The sequence below is a fragment of the Pagrus pagrus genome (assembly GCF_965226575.1).
Source record: "Pagrus pagrus genome assembly, chromosome: 9".
In the NCBI taxonomy this organism is placed as follows: Eukaryota; Metazoa; Chordata; class Actinopteri; order Spariformes; family Sparidae; genus Pagrus; species Pagrus pagrus.
The window spans coordinates 21,999,356-22,016,335 of NC_140193.1; the positions used below are offsets into that span (position 1 = coordinate 21,999,356).

Below are 16,980 nucleotides of genomic sequence, written 5' to 3' on the forward strand. Positions count from 1 at the left end.
CTCTTTCTAAATAGCTCATTGCCATCGCAACCGCCACATTTTCTGCTCACACTCTCCACGCATCTCATACCGCATCCAGGAAACACAAGTATCCCAAACTGTGGCGTTGTGTCAAAAATATCAATGTATCACATAACCTTGGGATGTAGAGGCATAGCACATCAGCTCCTTTAGTACCTCTGATCCTCCGACAGTCCCACGTATAATTACATAATTCATACTGTGGTAAAAACATGGGTAACTTCTGTAAAGGAAGGCCGATCTCTAAAGTTAAAGTTAATAGGGCAACGACATTCAGTTTTAATGATGTAGAGATTCATTAAAAAATCAGTTCACATCAAGGACTTTAAATAACAAAATAAAGTTATAATTTCACTATTTTAACATTTTGCAAATACAAAAAATAAGGCATTAATCTTAATGTGTGAACACAGATTTAGGGAAAAGCAAACCATCTATGACAATGAAAGACGTGGCAGCAGAGATGTTTATAGCCGTAAAATGAGGTCTCAGGACTAATTTACATTCAAATAACATTTGTGAAATATCGCACATACTCTGCATGCTCATTCTGAGAAGCTGAACAGTTCCAGTGGCACGTAATGTGCTTTTAATTGCATGCATTCATGATGCAAACGTGCAACTCATTATGGTATGGGGTTTCTGTAGTATACACACTGAGGTGACAGTTTATTAGATACATATTAAGTACATTTGAACAACAAACCAATACATCAGCAATACGGGCCTACCTTTATGAAGCTAATGGTTTATATTCAATTTTTGAGGCTCTGATTAAAATCCATAGTCATACTGTATGATTATGTAATACTTGTCCATCCCTAATGCCAGTGGGAGTTGTTAAAATATTAGGTATCAGTGAGATTGGATAAATGAAGATGTACTGCATGTACTCTAAAACTCCAACTGGGCGAAGTAAAAACAGAGGCATTTTGTTCCTCTTTTTGCCTGCAGGGAGTTTTAGGGGGAGAGTGTTCGGGTCATACGTGTGAAGATGTGTGACTCAAAAGCTTACTCCTGAACAAAAAGACAATTGATTTCAGCTCAGAGGCAAATCTCTTGCAGTGTTTTGATTAGAGTATCTGAGAAGTTTGAAATCTCCCCAGCTCAACGCGAGCAGACTGAGAAACACAGAGCTGGGGGCACTTTGTTACAACTGTAGTGCTCTGCAGAATTACAGTATGTCAGTGGTAGGAGAAGTACTCGGTACTAAAACACACTATAATGAGCATCATTAATAAATCAAGTAAAGTAATCAAGCTGAAGTTGAAAGTCATTTCACTGTTAATAATTGTTTATTGAAAAGTTGCAACTGAGATTTATGACGCTGTGTAAATGAGTTAATAACTGTGTAGTTCATCTATTAACATTATTTGGATGGCCATTATGAAGTTGTCAGTTTGTAAACCTTTACTAAAGTTGAATTAACTTTAAATTAACCATTTATTCAAGATGATTATTCTGATTATTATTATTAATAAGTGTTAGCAGTACAAGTCCTGTATTCAAATGTTACTTCAGTAAAATTGAAAAGGTACCAGCATCAAAATATACTTAAAATACCAAAAGTACTGTTTTTAGGACTAAGCTTAAATTATTACTGCTGCATTAATGTAAACATGACATTAATGTTGCAGCTGCTAATGTTGGAGCTAATTTGAACCACTTTATATGCTGATGGGAAGCTTAACATACATTAACATATCCTAATTTAACAGTCGATATATATTTTGTATTAAAAATCTAAAACTGCAAAGTAAGTGCAGTAAAAAGTACATTATTTCCCTCTGAAACGTTGTGGAGTAGAAGTATAAAGAAGCATTAAATTGAATCACTAAGAACACAATGAGTAACACTCCACCATTATAGTATACTCTGAATTCCCTAACACAACTTGAATAGAAACAAAGCTTCCTTAGAAGGAACTGTCAATATTCAAAGACAATATTAATTAATAGAGAGACAACACTGGAAAGTGTTTGTGCCAGATTCGTCCTACAGAGTGCAGTAATTACATTAAGTAGAGGCTGGGGTATCATTGCATGCAAACACACTCCTCCCGTCACACTCAATGTATCCTGCAAGCCTCTCTGGGTCTTTAAGAGGCCTTTAACTGGGTTTATTAAAAACTCTCTGAAATCAAGAGCTGCAATGAGGCGTTAATTGAGGGATGTTCTCTACTGTAAAGGTTAATAAGTTACCGCCACATAATTATGTATCTTGTATTAGGAAGAGTCTCTGTGTAACGGCCCACTAAAGCCTGTGTATGTGTGTGTGTTTGTGTCTTTGCTCCTGTTTGTATTCAGTTATTTCTCGTTGACTATATATCTCTCCACCCACACTTGACATGGCTTATAGTTCACTGGCTTACTCATTTTCTCTCTCTCTCTCTCTCTCTCTCTATCTATCTCTCTGTCTCTCTCTGTCACACACACACACGTATGAAACACAAACACAGCTGGAAACACTTAATAATAATTATAATATATATAATACCGTACTAAATGCTCACTTTATAGTTAATTACATTTTAGTTAATATTCATTTCACAATGAAATGCTTTATAAACCTATATGAAGAAAATAAACATCAGTTGCAACGTTATGGCCATCCACATAATGTTTACAGATGAGCTACACACAGTTTATTAAACATTTAGAAAGTTCTATGAACATCAGTTGCAACTTTATAACAAACAATTGATTTATAAATGTATTAGAGAGCCTTTCACTGGTTGGTAGCACTGAAATTACTATTAACTGCAGTTTACTGATTGATAAATGTACCATTTATTAATGATGGTTGGAATAAAGTGTTACCAACACCTGACAGTCATTAATCATAAGTTGATTTCAGTATTAACTCTGTCACAGATTAAAAAGTGCTTTGGGGATATGCTTACTGTCTTTCTATCTAAGAGCTCAAAGCTACTCTCCTTTCTGGAAAGGCATTTAGCTTTGCTTAGCTTTTAGCTTTACATAAAAAGTGGGGAACCAGTAAACTACAATTTTGTTATTTTTGTTTGCGCACAGATTAAACTGTTGCTAAGATAAGCTAATTGTCCTTCAAGTTTCAGGTCAATACTTGCACAGACATGTGAATTGTATTCTTCTTCTTATCTAAGTATCGGAGAGACTTTTATTTTATTTTTTATAAAATATTAAACTATATTTTCTTTACAAACAGCAAAACAACTTGTCAAAGGGGACATTAAAATGTATTTTCCCTGGTGTTATCCTACCGTAAGACGCAGGAGTAGAGGCCCGCATCCTGGAGGTCAGCTGGTCTGAACCAGATGGCATCCTCCTCCTTGCTCATACGTATGCCGTCGAAAGAGATGGGCTCCTCAAAGTCGCTGTGGCCCAGGCCAGAGCTGCGGTACCACATGAGGCTGAGGCCCACACTCTGTGCCTGGCTGTAGTTGGCCCGGATGTAACCATAGAACAGAGCGCACTTCAGCCGCACCGGCTCACCCTGCAGCACCCGGTACTTCAGGTAGTCCACTGACCAATCTGTACAGCCATCCACTACAGAGAAACAGACAGAGAGAGAGATGTTCATCAACACTTAATTAGTTTAGGTGATTAAGATGTAATAAAATATGTGTGAGCACACACAGAACATAGAAACATTATATTTACAGCAAAACAAACAAGCAATATTCTGCATCTTCATGTTACATTCAAGAAATATGAGAGGGATGCTGATTACCAGGTCATATATCAGCCACAGTAATCCTCTCGGTTAGAAAACACTTGCGTATGTAGCTTCTTCAGGAATACAACACTAAGCTGTGTACGGTATGCATCTACAAAAATGTTTCAAGGTGTATACTGCATGGATATTAATGTAGTGTGTTGGCTTTTGGAGGATTGCAACGCCTGTGGCAGACACGTCTCCAGCTCACACATTCAGGGCATGTGTGCCCCCTTGGCCTCTGCAGAGAAAGCTTAGACACTATTCTGCAATATCCAAACACGCAACCACTGGGAAATTTGGGACAGAACTGTAAGACATCTCCATAAATGATGTCAGGCTCCTCTGAGTGCTGAGAGTGCACCACAGCTCCAGTGTCAGAGAGTGCAAGCCCAGGTCATTAACTGGGAATACGCCTGGAGCGCTTGAAGCAAAGTGTGTTCCTTGTCTAACAATTCTATCAACTGATATATTTCTTTAGGCTCTTTGTCACAGAGCTAACAGGGCGGCTCAGCTATCATCCAATTTCTATGCACTGCATGCCACTCATTAAAGATACTCCACCCTGACCGGACTGGACTGAGAGTTTGGCCTACATGTCCGCCCAGGTTAGCGCGCATCAGTGAAAGTAGGGTAACTCATTTCGCAGATAAAATCACAGGCTAACACGTGCCGCACAGACGGAAACTGTATCTCCCAGTCTAGTTTGTGAATACATACATGTAGGGCCCGGCAAGTGAAAGGACATTTGACAACACTCAGAGACACTGGCACAGCCCCGCAGGCACACGGGTCTGCTCCAGTTCTCGCGAGCAGCTGAATTCCCAAGCTACTGGAGGTTAACCTATGGCCAGCTATCAGTCTCTGACTAATTAGCTACCATTTGTTTATCCAGCAGGTGTGTATTAGGGCATGTGTAACCAGAGAGATGGAGAGGGAGAGGAGTGGTGATGATGAGATAAAGTAATAAGAACCCTGCTGCGTGCCAGTCTGTGAGTGATACAGAGCCTCACAGGGACAGCTATGCTTGTAATTAATACTCTTAATTACCAGGGAAGTAATGTGTGTCTTTGTGTGTGTGTTTGCATGAGTGTGCATTCCCTATATGACTGGTTGTCTGCCTAATTATGTCTGTTAATTACCAGTAGGCTTAGCCGCAAATGTGTGTGTGCGTGCGCTTACATACGAACGTGAGAGTAACAGAAAGTGTGTGTGTGCGCGCGGTGTAATGTGTGAAACCCTGTCTAATTATCACTCCTAATAATGAGAGCGGGGCCCCTATAGATGCACACATGCACGCATGCGCTCTCGTATGCGCTCACATGCACTCATGACTTTAAACTAAATGTGAAATCTGTTGAGCGTCTCGCTGATGAACACTGTTAACAATTTAAGCGTGAGACAAGCTGTGTTTTTTGGCAATTGAGTTATATGATTGAATTATTCAAATATCACCCAAAAAGACAAGAGCGAAAACACTTTTCCATTATTATTTCATTAACAGCAGGATTCAGCTCAATTTTGTGCGTCTATCTCCTGCGAATATCTAGACGTTAAATAAGAGAGAATCATCAAAGACACACTAATCAACAGACGGCCTGTTCCTCCTCTGACATTAGACTGAATTTCCATTGAAGGCAGCAGGTGAGTCCCCTGCCCTCGCTGCATATCAATCTGCTAATCAGCAGGGGCAGCGCGGGCTTCATTCAGCCTTTACTTTATTCACCCTCCACACCTCTAATGGATATGACCTCTGCCTCTCTCTCACACTCTCCATTTCTGCCTCAACAAAAACTGTTTATTCTAACGAGCTCGTATCCCGATTCACGGTGAAAGCAAACATTTTATTCGGCGGCGCCGTGCCTGTCATTTGCTTTCACCGCCCGGATCTGCAGATGTCCGAGCGACAAGCTCACAAACGGCGTGAGGGCGTGCGCATGTAAACACACAACAGGGGGACCTTTCACTCCTCGCGGACCTCCCAATGGGAGTTGTCTAATGCAGTGGCCCTTTGTGTTGGAAACCATATTTACGTCTGAAACTCAAAACGGTTTTATCAACTCAATTAGAGGCTGACATTTCCCACATCCCCACGCTGGGCCGGAAAATCGATGCTTCCCGCTGGAGGAATACTGCAGTCCTCACCTCTCACTCTCTCTCTGCTGACAGCACATACACATCTATACACACACATACACGGGATCTCTCCCCTTTTTCCTCCCTGCGCCTCTGGGATATCACACCCTAAATAGCGATTCTGTTCAGCCTCTCTCGGACAAGCCCATACTGTAAAGGATGTTTCCATATGGACACATTCCCACATGGCTGTCGGACTGCTCCAGTGAATCTTACTGCAGCACTATAAGCTGCAGCACTCTCTGCAGCTGATGCCCTCACACTGCTACATCACATAGAGGACATGGGTCTGGATGATGCAGGGAAGAAATAGTGAGGGGGGGTGTCAAGCTACAGGATATGTGTGTGCTGCAGAAACCTTATTAGATTCTGCGTCGAGGCAGACCTGTCCATCTTACCAAGGCAATAAATACAGACCCCTGAGCTACTATAAATTTACCCACATTCATGCATAAACAAGCAAATGCGAACTCACAAGAGCCCAACCCCCAAACACACACAATCACAGAGCGGCCTACGTGTCATCTACATCAACTCCTGGTTTTTCTCTCCTCCATAATCAAATCCCCATTATCCTTCCACAACAGCATATAACTGGAGAGTGCCTCGCTGCTTTCCTACTTACGTGTCTCTCGCTGGATCTCATGTCGCCCTCTCTTCTCTCATCACTACCTGCTCTCCTAATGAAGTGTAATTATCAGATGTTGGGTGGGCGGCAGGGTTCTCGCAGGCCAGGAAGACATTCAATGATCTATATGTGGATAAGGACTCTTAATAACTTTCCGTCTCTCTCATTCTCATTCTCTCCTCCTCAGTTGACACCCACTCTGCACACATGACTCCATCTCCATCTCCGTATCCAGCCGACTCCTTCCCTCTGTCTTGGCGGTGATGCCTTTTTCATCCTCCACGGCCTGTTTTTTAATTGATCTTTAGCGTAATAATGAATAAATCCGTCTTTGTACTTTCATACAAAGCAGATTATTACGTCGCAGAACAAACATCTTGTATATCTTGTGTGTATGACCAACATTATCTACTATGGAAATGTACCAATGTTTTATTTGTCAGAGGCTAATTATGTACAATAGATCTCCATGGTGTTGTAGCGCCACAAGTGCGGGCACTGTGGCTGAGAGCTGTGCTGACCCCTCAAGGTAATTGCACAGCATCCATAGTAAATGGTTCACTGCACTGGTTAGCCCTGGGACACGATGAAAACACCACCCATAATCTTTCGGCAAATTATTCTCCTGTGCTGCTCATGTAACTCTTGTAAGTCATCTGTGCTGAGATAATTTGTAATAGTTGGATAACCAGAGTAGATAATGTGCAACAAAATATTCTTTATCAGCATTAGTCTTCAAAATGGGAGTCAGGTACCACACTTTGATCTGTTAGGCTCATTATGTTCGTTCTCTCTCTACTTTAGCATCAAGGTTAGTTAATAAAAGATCATCACAGATGACCACATCTAAATCTTTGCCTTTTTTAATCCACCAATGTATGTCTTATTTATGGGTTATTTGATAGGAACAGATAAAATATACATAGACAAACTGAAACAGCTGTCTGATGTCTGAGGCAATTACCACAGTGTTTATAGCAGGCCTCAGAATAGAAGTAGGTATTCTAACCCTCTGACCTGGGTGTACTCTGCGCTGCTGTGAGTGTTTAACCTGTTTTTATGCACATTTTCAATTTGTGAAAAAAAAACTGACTCTAAACACTGAAAGATGTTGAAATACCGCAACAGTGTTTGTAAAGTGCAATGGAAACAGACCTAGTGAATAAATCATGGTGTGCATGAAGCATGTGATTCAAACATCACTTGAGCTGCCCGTCCACTGAAGACATGAGAAATGGCAGCAGAAGAAAACATCAGGTACAGTAAGACTGTAACACTCTGCAAATAAATAGAAGTAACAAACATAAACGACACATTCCCGTTATGTTTTTTACATAGTTTACAGACAATGGAAATACTCAAGTAAGTACAAGTACCTCAAAACTGTACTTATGTTCCTTATTTCAGAAAATGTACTCAGTTACATTTCATGACTGGCTGCCACCAACAGTTTATCTCAATGTTCCCAGCTCCTAAAATTTGCATAGCAACCCTGGCTGGCAATTAATTAAGTCAGATTTTCTTAAAATTATATTTGGATGCCGACTTTTTTTAATTCACTCAAACACGCATAAAAGAATTGTCCATTTACAGCAAACGGTTACACGGTTTAGATTTGGCTGAAACGAGGTTTTGCTCTTGGGCTTGGAGCAGTAAGCAAGATCCCGCTGAGGGAATGAGTCCTCGTAAATAATATTAACACGTTCATGAACACTATGTCTTCCCATGGTCAACATTGCCACAAATATGGCACATATGAAAAGGGTCGCTGGAGGAAGCTACAAATACTAATTGTGGCACTGTACACCTGTATGAATGTGATTGGGTGTTACCAGTCAGCTGATAGCCACAGCTGTGACTGTGTCACTGTGAAGCGTGAATACAACAGCTGATTCCAATCAGCTAATGCAATTACTGCTCCGCCTGAAATAACACAATACTATTGTGCTATTAATGTCTGCCCTGTCCTGTGTTAGTTTTGTTAAGTTGCCACTAGAGTTATTATAGAGCTCATGAATATAATCGTTCTTAATGCAAACCATGGAGCGTATGAACAGGAAACCATATCAGATCCATTTATGTAAATACTTCCATGGTAACTGTCAACTGAGTCAGTTCAAAGAGAACAATAAATGGTATTGTGTGAGCGCAGCCACAGATGCTTCTGAAGTTAAAATGCCATTTGCCATTTTCAGCCAACTACAACCTGATAAGGAAAACAAGCTTCTGCGTCATCTGCCTCTGTTGTCTGGGATCCACAACAAACAGCCCTACAGTCAATGTTTACTTTGGTTTGGTCCTAGTTGGTCTTCCACTGGTCGACAGGGGCCAACATCTGGATTTACTTTGAATGACATGACCTGAACTAACAATGACATCACAGCTTTTCTGCACGCGAGTAGAATAATCAGAAATCAAGTCAGAATTTGTATATTTTAAGAATATAAATGATGTATAAATACACATTTTTCATCACTGAAGCATGGTTGTGTATTGTTCTCTGTACCACCAGAAGTAACTCGATATCTGTCTGTTTTAGCTCTCCGTCTGTGCTGTGTCACTCCTTATTTCTCTGTTTCCAAATCATTCTCTCTCACTGACACTTCACCATTGTTCATTTAAATGCAAATGTGGACCAATAAGGATCATTTCTCTCGAAAGATGGTAGTCAACTACCTTTGCTGCCTATCCAAAGAAACAGTTCCACAGGGAGTAGCACTCTACTTTGTACTAATTTAGATGCCTTTCTGCCTTGACTAAATAACAGATGTGGCAAAAAAGGCAATAAAGACTTAACCTTAAATATCTCGCAAACTGCATAGATTTTCAAATCGGTATGATAAGTACATTTTTATCCGTCTTTTCCTTCTCTAAAGATTGCCACATTGAAACCAGTCAGTCAAAAAAATATGTTGTATGTTGTATGTAAATATTTCAAAAATCAGTACTTTAATGTCATGCCATCCTCCCAGTACTCATTTAGCCATCTGACTCAGAGACAAAATGTTGGACGCATCGATCGAACATCAGGCCATCTTCAGGCCCTGCTGCAGGCATGTACCCAGCTGTTAACACTGGCTCCATGTCAGTAAAGCTTAAACTCCGTCGAGTGTTTAAAAAAGTATACACATACATATTGATTATAATTAAGGACTGGAAGAGCAGACTGAGAAACAAACAGACAGATAGGAACAAGAGAAACTGTGATTGGATGTGATGTGAAAGCTGCATATGCAAAACAAACAAGCAGCATGTCTGGCAGGCCTGCCTCCGTACAGCTCCCCACCACCACAGACCCCCACCTGAACAGCCCGATGCCCAGTTGGACTATGGCTGAGGCTCTTGTAGCCCAAATCTGGCTGCTTTTGCTGATTGTTCAAAGAAGTATTGAGTAATTCTCCCTGTGTTTGGTTCTTTTACAGCCTTGTCATTTTGTTTGCAGAAAGTTGCCTCGTCTCCTTCCAGTAGTCGATTCCAGCTCAATTTCCTCTGAAGCTTCTTTTATCATAACTCACGGGAAATACTCTCCTTGCGGCGAGGGAGAGTCGAGAGGCAAAGTCAGGTGAAAGGGACAGCTGTGTGCTGGTGTTCAAAAAACAACAAAAGGTTAGTTATTGTAGTTCGGATGTTGATTTGGTACCAGCTGTGACGACAGCTCACGGGGGCAATTGAGGTATTTTAGATGCTTTACTGCAATTTGCGTCAAAATTGCACTCCTTGTCAGAGTCATGACACACAGACATGACGCACATATTTTTAGATGCAGAGTGACTTACAGGATTATCTTCCATGTCTGTTGCAAATAAACCGCCCTTAATACTTGTACAAAAAAGACTCTCCTTACAACTCAAGAACTTGTCTGAGAATCGTCACACTTTTAAGTTTTCAATACATTGATAGTGTATTTTAAGTGGGTATAATTTAAACAGAACTAGCAAATACTGTAGCTCATTCAGCATGCTCTTTATGGTGCCAATTTCCAAAAAAGGGAAAAAACAATTGTAGACCACAACCTTGTTTACCCCACAATTATAATAATTATAATTATGGGACCTGTAATTTCAACAGTTAGAGCATGATTATCCTCTAAATAGAAGTAAAAGAAAGAATACCGTAGAAGTAACTAGAATATTTGCATTTTCTGTAGAAAATGTGTGTGATTGCTGTGCTTCGCTGCAGCAATCACACAGTAATTGCAGTTAAAAAGAGTCCTTAAATAACTTAAAACTTAACGCTAAAGTAAAAAATGTTGTTAATTCCAGACTCTGTCTGAGTAACAACAAATCATTCACACTTAATCAGAAAAGGATGCTCTTCTCTTCTGCTCTGAATCTCTTTCAGCTCTCATTTAAACATTTAGAATGAACTTTTTTCTTTTTCTTTTTTTTTTACTTTAAGGAAGATTTTGTGAACTTTTGTTTAACTGCAGGTTAAACAAGTTCTGCCCTAAGACTGTACAAGCATGGACGAAGATGGCCACCCACTATTAAGAACCTCGGTAATGAGAAAATGTATGATAATGAACTTCCTTAATGTCTGCTGTAATGGCTTTTATGCTCCAACAGCCGTATTGAATTACACTGTCTTTCCTCCTCTTCCCTTTTATATTGATTTCATTTTTTTGCAGATTGTTGTTCGATGTTGTTGCGTGTTGTGTTTGGAAAGTGCAATAACGTACCACTAAAATAACTCAAAGATGAAGGCTGATCACTCCCTGTATGTTCCCTATGAGTCCATTACTGCCATTAACTTCTTCTCCGAAAAACACATCCTGGCTATACCTGTGTGTGTGTCCACATTAGCACACGCACACACACACACACACACACACACACACACACACACTCATATACTACTGTACGTGAATTAAATAAGAGCTTCCGTTTCTCTGCATCTTGCTTTATTATTTTTTATTCCTGGCATTATTTGTTGTGCATGCGCTGCAAATTGTGCCGTAATGCACAGCAGCGCTACATTAAACTACTGAACCTGCACCTGAGGAGCACAGAAAGGATACAGGAACAGTGGGGAAATGAAGTAAATCTAATTTCTGGCAGTAGATGTTACCATTTGCATACATATTGGCAGAGTAATTTCAAAGGCAACACGAAGCTTTGCGAGATAAAGCAAAAAAAAAAACAATACCTAATAAAAATGAAGCAAATCCTCCACAATGAGATTTACCCCACAAGACTCTAAGCAGGTGTTCGGATGGAAACTGCAGGCAAATGCATTTGAGGCAAAAAAAAAAAAAAAAAAAAGATAAAAAGTAAAATAAGGTGGTATCCGTAAATCCACACAGACTGTACAGTACGGAAAGTGGTTTATAGGCAAATCATACAAACTTTCAAGTTTGCCTGAAGGTGACAGTCCTGTTTCTATTGTTTCATATAGAAACCAGGGTGAGTTTGTTGCCCTTGACCAAGTTCAGCACAGCTCACTCAGATCCTTTTAATAACTCTCCAATTGACTTCAAATTAACCAGAACCCGTTATAGAACAGAAATTTCCCCTGTTGTGTGAGAAAGGGTGTCACCGAGACATTAGCTTTTTGACTTTACTCTCTCTCTCTCTCTCTCTCTCTCTCTCTCTCTCTCTCTCCCTCTCTCTCTTTCTTTCCCTCGCTCATCCTTTCTTCCTTTCTCTTGATGATAAAGGGCTCTTTTTAAGGAGAACAGAAAGCTTGTCAGGATTTGGCCAGCTGGGGAAAGTCATTTGAGGCCCAAATTGATGCGCTCAGGACTCTCAATGGTATCTCTCCAATAGTGGGGGCAGGAGAGAGGGAGACATGGTGGCCGCTGCATTGTTCCTTGTAAATGGCTCTTTATTTCATAGGCGAAGTTGGGAAATGAGCAACACCGTTCATGGCCGCCGCCGCCGCACTGGGGAGGATGGCCATGCGTAAAATAGAACACTAAGAAACAGGAGCCCCTAATATCTTAACGACTAAAAAGTCCGCGGCTCTCCTACATCATGTGCCGTTTTACTGGTGATGGGAACACATGCAAATAAAGTCCCAATAAGTTATAAAGTCAAGGCTGTGCGTGAACACCATCCATCATGCTGACGGGCTGTGGGCAGGCTACATAGACATGAATCCATACCCGGGCTGGCTGGCTGAGCCAAGCCCCTTGGACCATGACTGGGGAGAAAAAAGGCCCGAAGGAAGCGAAGCATTTCAAATCACAAGATCTCCAAATGCAGAGCGTGTGTGCGCATGTGTTTTTCTGCGGGGGGAATCTCTGTGTGTTTGCCTATGCAGGTATCAGTCTGCTGCGTAGTATTAAAATGCCAGTAATTTCTTCTCTCTCTCTCTGTCTTTGTGTGTGTGTGTGTGTGTGTGTGTGCTGGTGCTCTCCATTGTGCAGCTGTGATCCATGAGATTCAGGCTGAGCTGTCACTCTGCTAATCTCCCCCAGTAGAAATACAGCTTGGAAAATGTCATCTGAACATTCCGAATTGTGTTTACACTCGCTGCAGGTTCCATCGCTTCTAATTTGACAAGTCATTATCACCCATGCTCCTCTCCCTCTTCCCTCTCGCGGCCTGAGAGACAAAAAATAAAGAGGAGGAGGCGGACTGGAGGAGACAAAACAAGGGCATTAAATTCAGCTCACAGACACACACACACAATTGTTCTTTCAATAATCAGGTAATCCAAACACCTCAGCAAGAATAGGGAGGATTACTGTTATTTTCATTAATTTAGCTATTCAGCTTCAGATGTCTCTGTAAAGTTCACATCTTTCATAAAGTCAGTCTGAGGCCTTTATAAAACACAAAAAAACCAGACAGAGAGGCTTTGTGGTGAAGCTGCTGGCTGTGTGGTAGAAAGCAGCAGCTGGTGGCTACATATGTATTGGGAGAAACACATGGCTCTCCACGCCCTCAGGCCAGCAGTAAAGTTAGCAGTGACGGGAACGGCAGAACAGTGGGAGTTCACTGCTTCTGAAACCAAAGACAATCCAGGCAAACAAGGACAAGCATCAGGACAAGAAACTACATGATGCAGCCCCGTCTGGGTAGTAGAAACAGCCAATAGGAGGCGTTCACATGACCTGGATAATGACTTATGAGGTGAAACAAATAGAAAATAATGACCAAATGAAATGAGGTGACATAAAAATTTACATGTCTACAAAATGGGGTTACAGAAAAAATGTCAAATCCATATCCTCATTGAGACCAGGATACGTTTACGAGTCCTCAACATTTAACGACAAAATACAACATGGGTCTATTCCCTCCAGGACGACATATGCGCTTTTTTCATCCGAGAGGCCACGAGCGTGACAAAGTCAGTTCTCTTTAAGATTCTGACCATCGCAGGCTCTCACTTAACGGACTGCATTGACAAATCCGGACAAAAATGTTGCCTCCTATCCTGAAAAACTTCTTAAAAACTGAGCCATCTCTTCAAAAGTTTAGTGGGCCATTGGATTTTATATCCTCAGGGTTTGTGAACGAGCATTTCTCATGACCTCCATTACCAGGCGTACAACTCGCCGCCCGGGGGGAAACTCCAAAATACCCAATCTTACTGCAGACAGGGACACACAGAGGAAATGGGGTCTTAATAGACGCCACCACCACTAATAGTTAAGGCTTGAGTTCTGGTTAACTGTGCTGATCCCTGCAGATCAGCCCTTCAACTCGGATTTGTGGTCCATTGTGACTCTATCCATGGTGCTGAACAGTCGTGTGTATAACGTTGGAGGTATCTAGACCACAGTGTACAATATTTATGGTTATATGGACTTGGCTGTCAAGTTAGTTATAGATAAACCGGTATGTTACTTTGGTCATCAGTGTTTTTCATTATTTACCGTGTTTTATTATACATCGGGATGATTTATTCATCTGAGAGCATCTCAGCGGCTCCGTGTATATGTTGTCTTCATTGACACTTTGCTTAAGAGTTAAATATATCTGCTTGTTTGTTTCCTTTGTCTCTCCCATCTGTTTGTTTGGAGATGAGAATGTTGTGTTTCTTGGTTGTGCTAGTTTCATTTTGCTAATTAAAGTTATTTCATTAGAACACGGCATAGCGGTGTGGTGCCTTGGTGGGTAACTGGAGGCAAAGTGAAAGAATCCATTCTCAGTGTTTTTCCTGCGGGGTTTGTCTCTCCTCTGACCTCTCACACGAGCAGAACCCAGTGCAACAGGGAATGTTCGCCTTAAAAAATATTAAATAAATAAAATCACGTCCATGGTTGAATAAGAAATGTGACGCTAAATCAAGGTGATAGCAGGAGAATTGACAACGAGAGAGAGGGTGGGGAGGGATGGAGGCAATGACCCATCCATCCATCCAGTCGGTAAAGACACGTCTCCAGTGAGAGTGACACTCTGGGCCAGAGAAGTTAATGACACTACTGCCCCAGGCTTAGACCCAGGCACCGTGCACACACACACACACACACACACACACACACACACACACACACACACACACACACACACACACACACGCCAGAGCGCAAGTGGCTTCAACTGAAACTTTTATGTCTATATACAGTATGATGCCTTCAGTGTTTGGGACTAGTAACTAGTTACAAGTAGTATTGTTATGTACTTAATTTACAGAGCAAAAAAACATTTCTGGAGTTTCACTGTAAGATACTGTTGAAGCGTTTTCATACAAAACTCAAAAGTAAAAAAACAAAAAAAACAACTACAAGATATCATTTTTTTAAAATTGGCTCCATACACCTCAGTCAAAGTAATCCAAGTCCCCAGAAGCCCTGAGCTCACATTGAAAAGACGTTATTTAAACGCTCAGCATGCGGTGGAACTCGTGCACTTTGGATGGGGTGTGCACTAACGCTACAGCAGCCACAGTGAAGATTTTGGCTTAAAGAAGGATGTAAATAACATCTCTTCTAATCAATTTGGGATCTCGGGGCTTCTGGAGACTTGGATGACACTGGAAGAGCTGCATGGAGCCATTATAATAATTTAATTATAATAATTTTTAGATGAGCCTTATCCTTTAAACCTCTTTCTTCCTCATCCTGCAGATTTGCATCTTCTCTGCCATGGAGGACTGCCTTCTGAACTTTTGATTGGCTCTCTTGTTTGAATTTGCATCTCGTCTGCCAATCTGACCTTTTGCTTTTTTGCCAAATTTTCTTTTAGAGAAGTAATAAAAAAGTAATCGAAATGCAATAAGTGACATCCCTTTGATGAAGTGATTCAAATTATTACATAACTTATGACATTTTAACCGGGTGATTAGCAGAGGTGGGAATTGTGGAGTCATCAAGTCATCCTCATGTCATGTATTTGTTCTGCTCAGTCACTGAACCAGGTGCATTCACTAATTAGCTCACCTTCCTGGCTGAAGAGCTGTGCTGATTGGACTCAGCTGGTTTAGTTCATGAACAGAATCAATACATGGCATGGAGATGACTTGATGACTCCACAATTCCCACCTCTGGTGATTAGTAATCTATTACATTTCAAAAGTATCCTTTAAGGGTAGACAAATTATTGTCACTGGCCAATTATCGGGCCAATATTCAGCATTTTACCGATTATCACTATCAGTGATTTTTTTCTCAGATTGCCAATAAAATAATTTCAAAATGTGTAACAAAGTAGCAGAAAATGGAAATACTCAAGTAAAGTAGCTGAAAATTATACTTGAGAGCAGTACCTGTGTAAAATGTATTACTGTCCTTGATTTCTAACAATCGGTATCAGCCCTGAAAAAGCCAAATCGGTCTACCCCTAGTAGCCTTCCCAACCCTGGTTCCCTTACCAGCATACCCTGGAAAGGAAGTAGACTGAAGGGCTGATACAATATGAGACTGAGCTCGATTCATCAGTCCACATTCATCAGCTGATGCTGGTTATCGACTGATAACACATAGCTGAACAAGTCAATCAAAACATGTTATTCGTATCCTTCAGTGGAGACAGTCTCACATCTCACCTTTTCTTCTTTGTCCTTTGTTTCCATCCATTCCTTCCCTCCACCTTTACCTCTCAGTTGTCTCTGTTGTTATTGTTGCTGGGGTGTTATCAGTGTGTCAACAGGGTCAGCAATGTGCAGAGAGTGACCACTTATGCAACAAAATAAACTACTGAGACACAACAGACACATCCACAAACGTGATTATTAAACACATATGATGTCGATTTGATAACTGTTTTATAAAAGTTTAATTCCTTACATTCCTCCCCCCAAAACCCCTGCTTCTGCTCCCTCCCCCTCTCACCCTCATTACAGGGACCGACAATGAAGCTACAGCCCCTGCTGAGTTTCTCTCCCTTGGTTTCTTTCCACGACACCATCCGGCTTATACCCGCCATCGATCCTCGTTCGATCCTCTGTTCATCCCCTTGTACTCGACCCTCATTTAATCCCGCCATTCAATCTCAACCCCTCTCATCCCAACGTCCCCGACCGTCATCCGAACCCCACCTTCGTTCCAACAACCCATTTACATAAAGTGCTGTTGTTGGGTGATACAACAGGAAGACCAAGTTATGAGA

The 16,980-nt window shown here is 41.1% G+C and overlaps 1 protein-coding gene across 6 annotated transcripts in view; it reads right to left on the bottom strand.

The window, feature by feature from the left end:
* il1rapl1a (interleukin 1 receptor accessory protein-like 1a) overlaps positions 1-16,980 on the bottom strand; it is a 184,307-nt gene that overhangs the window by 106,961 nt on the left and 60,366 nt on the right. For all 6 annotated transcript variants that reach the window (XM_084361497.1, XM_084361499.1, XM_084361498.1 and 3 more), the window contains exon 3: positions 3,263-3,548. In XM_084361497.1, the coding sequence (XP_084217623.1) occupies positions 3,263-3,548 (286 nt within the window). The remainder of the gene's footprint in view (positions 1-3,262; positions 3,549-16,980) is intronic.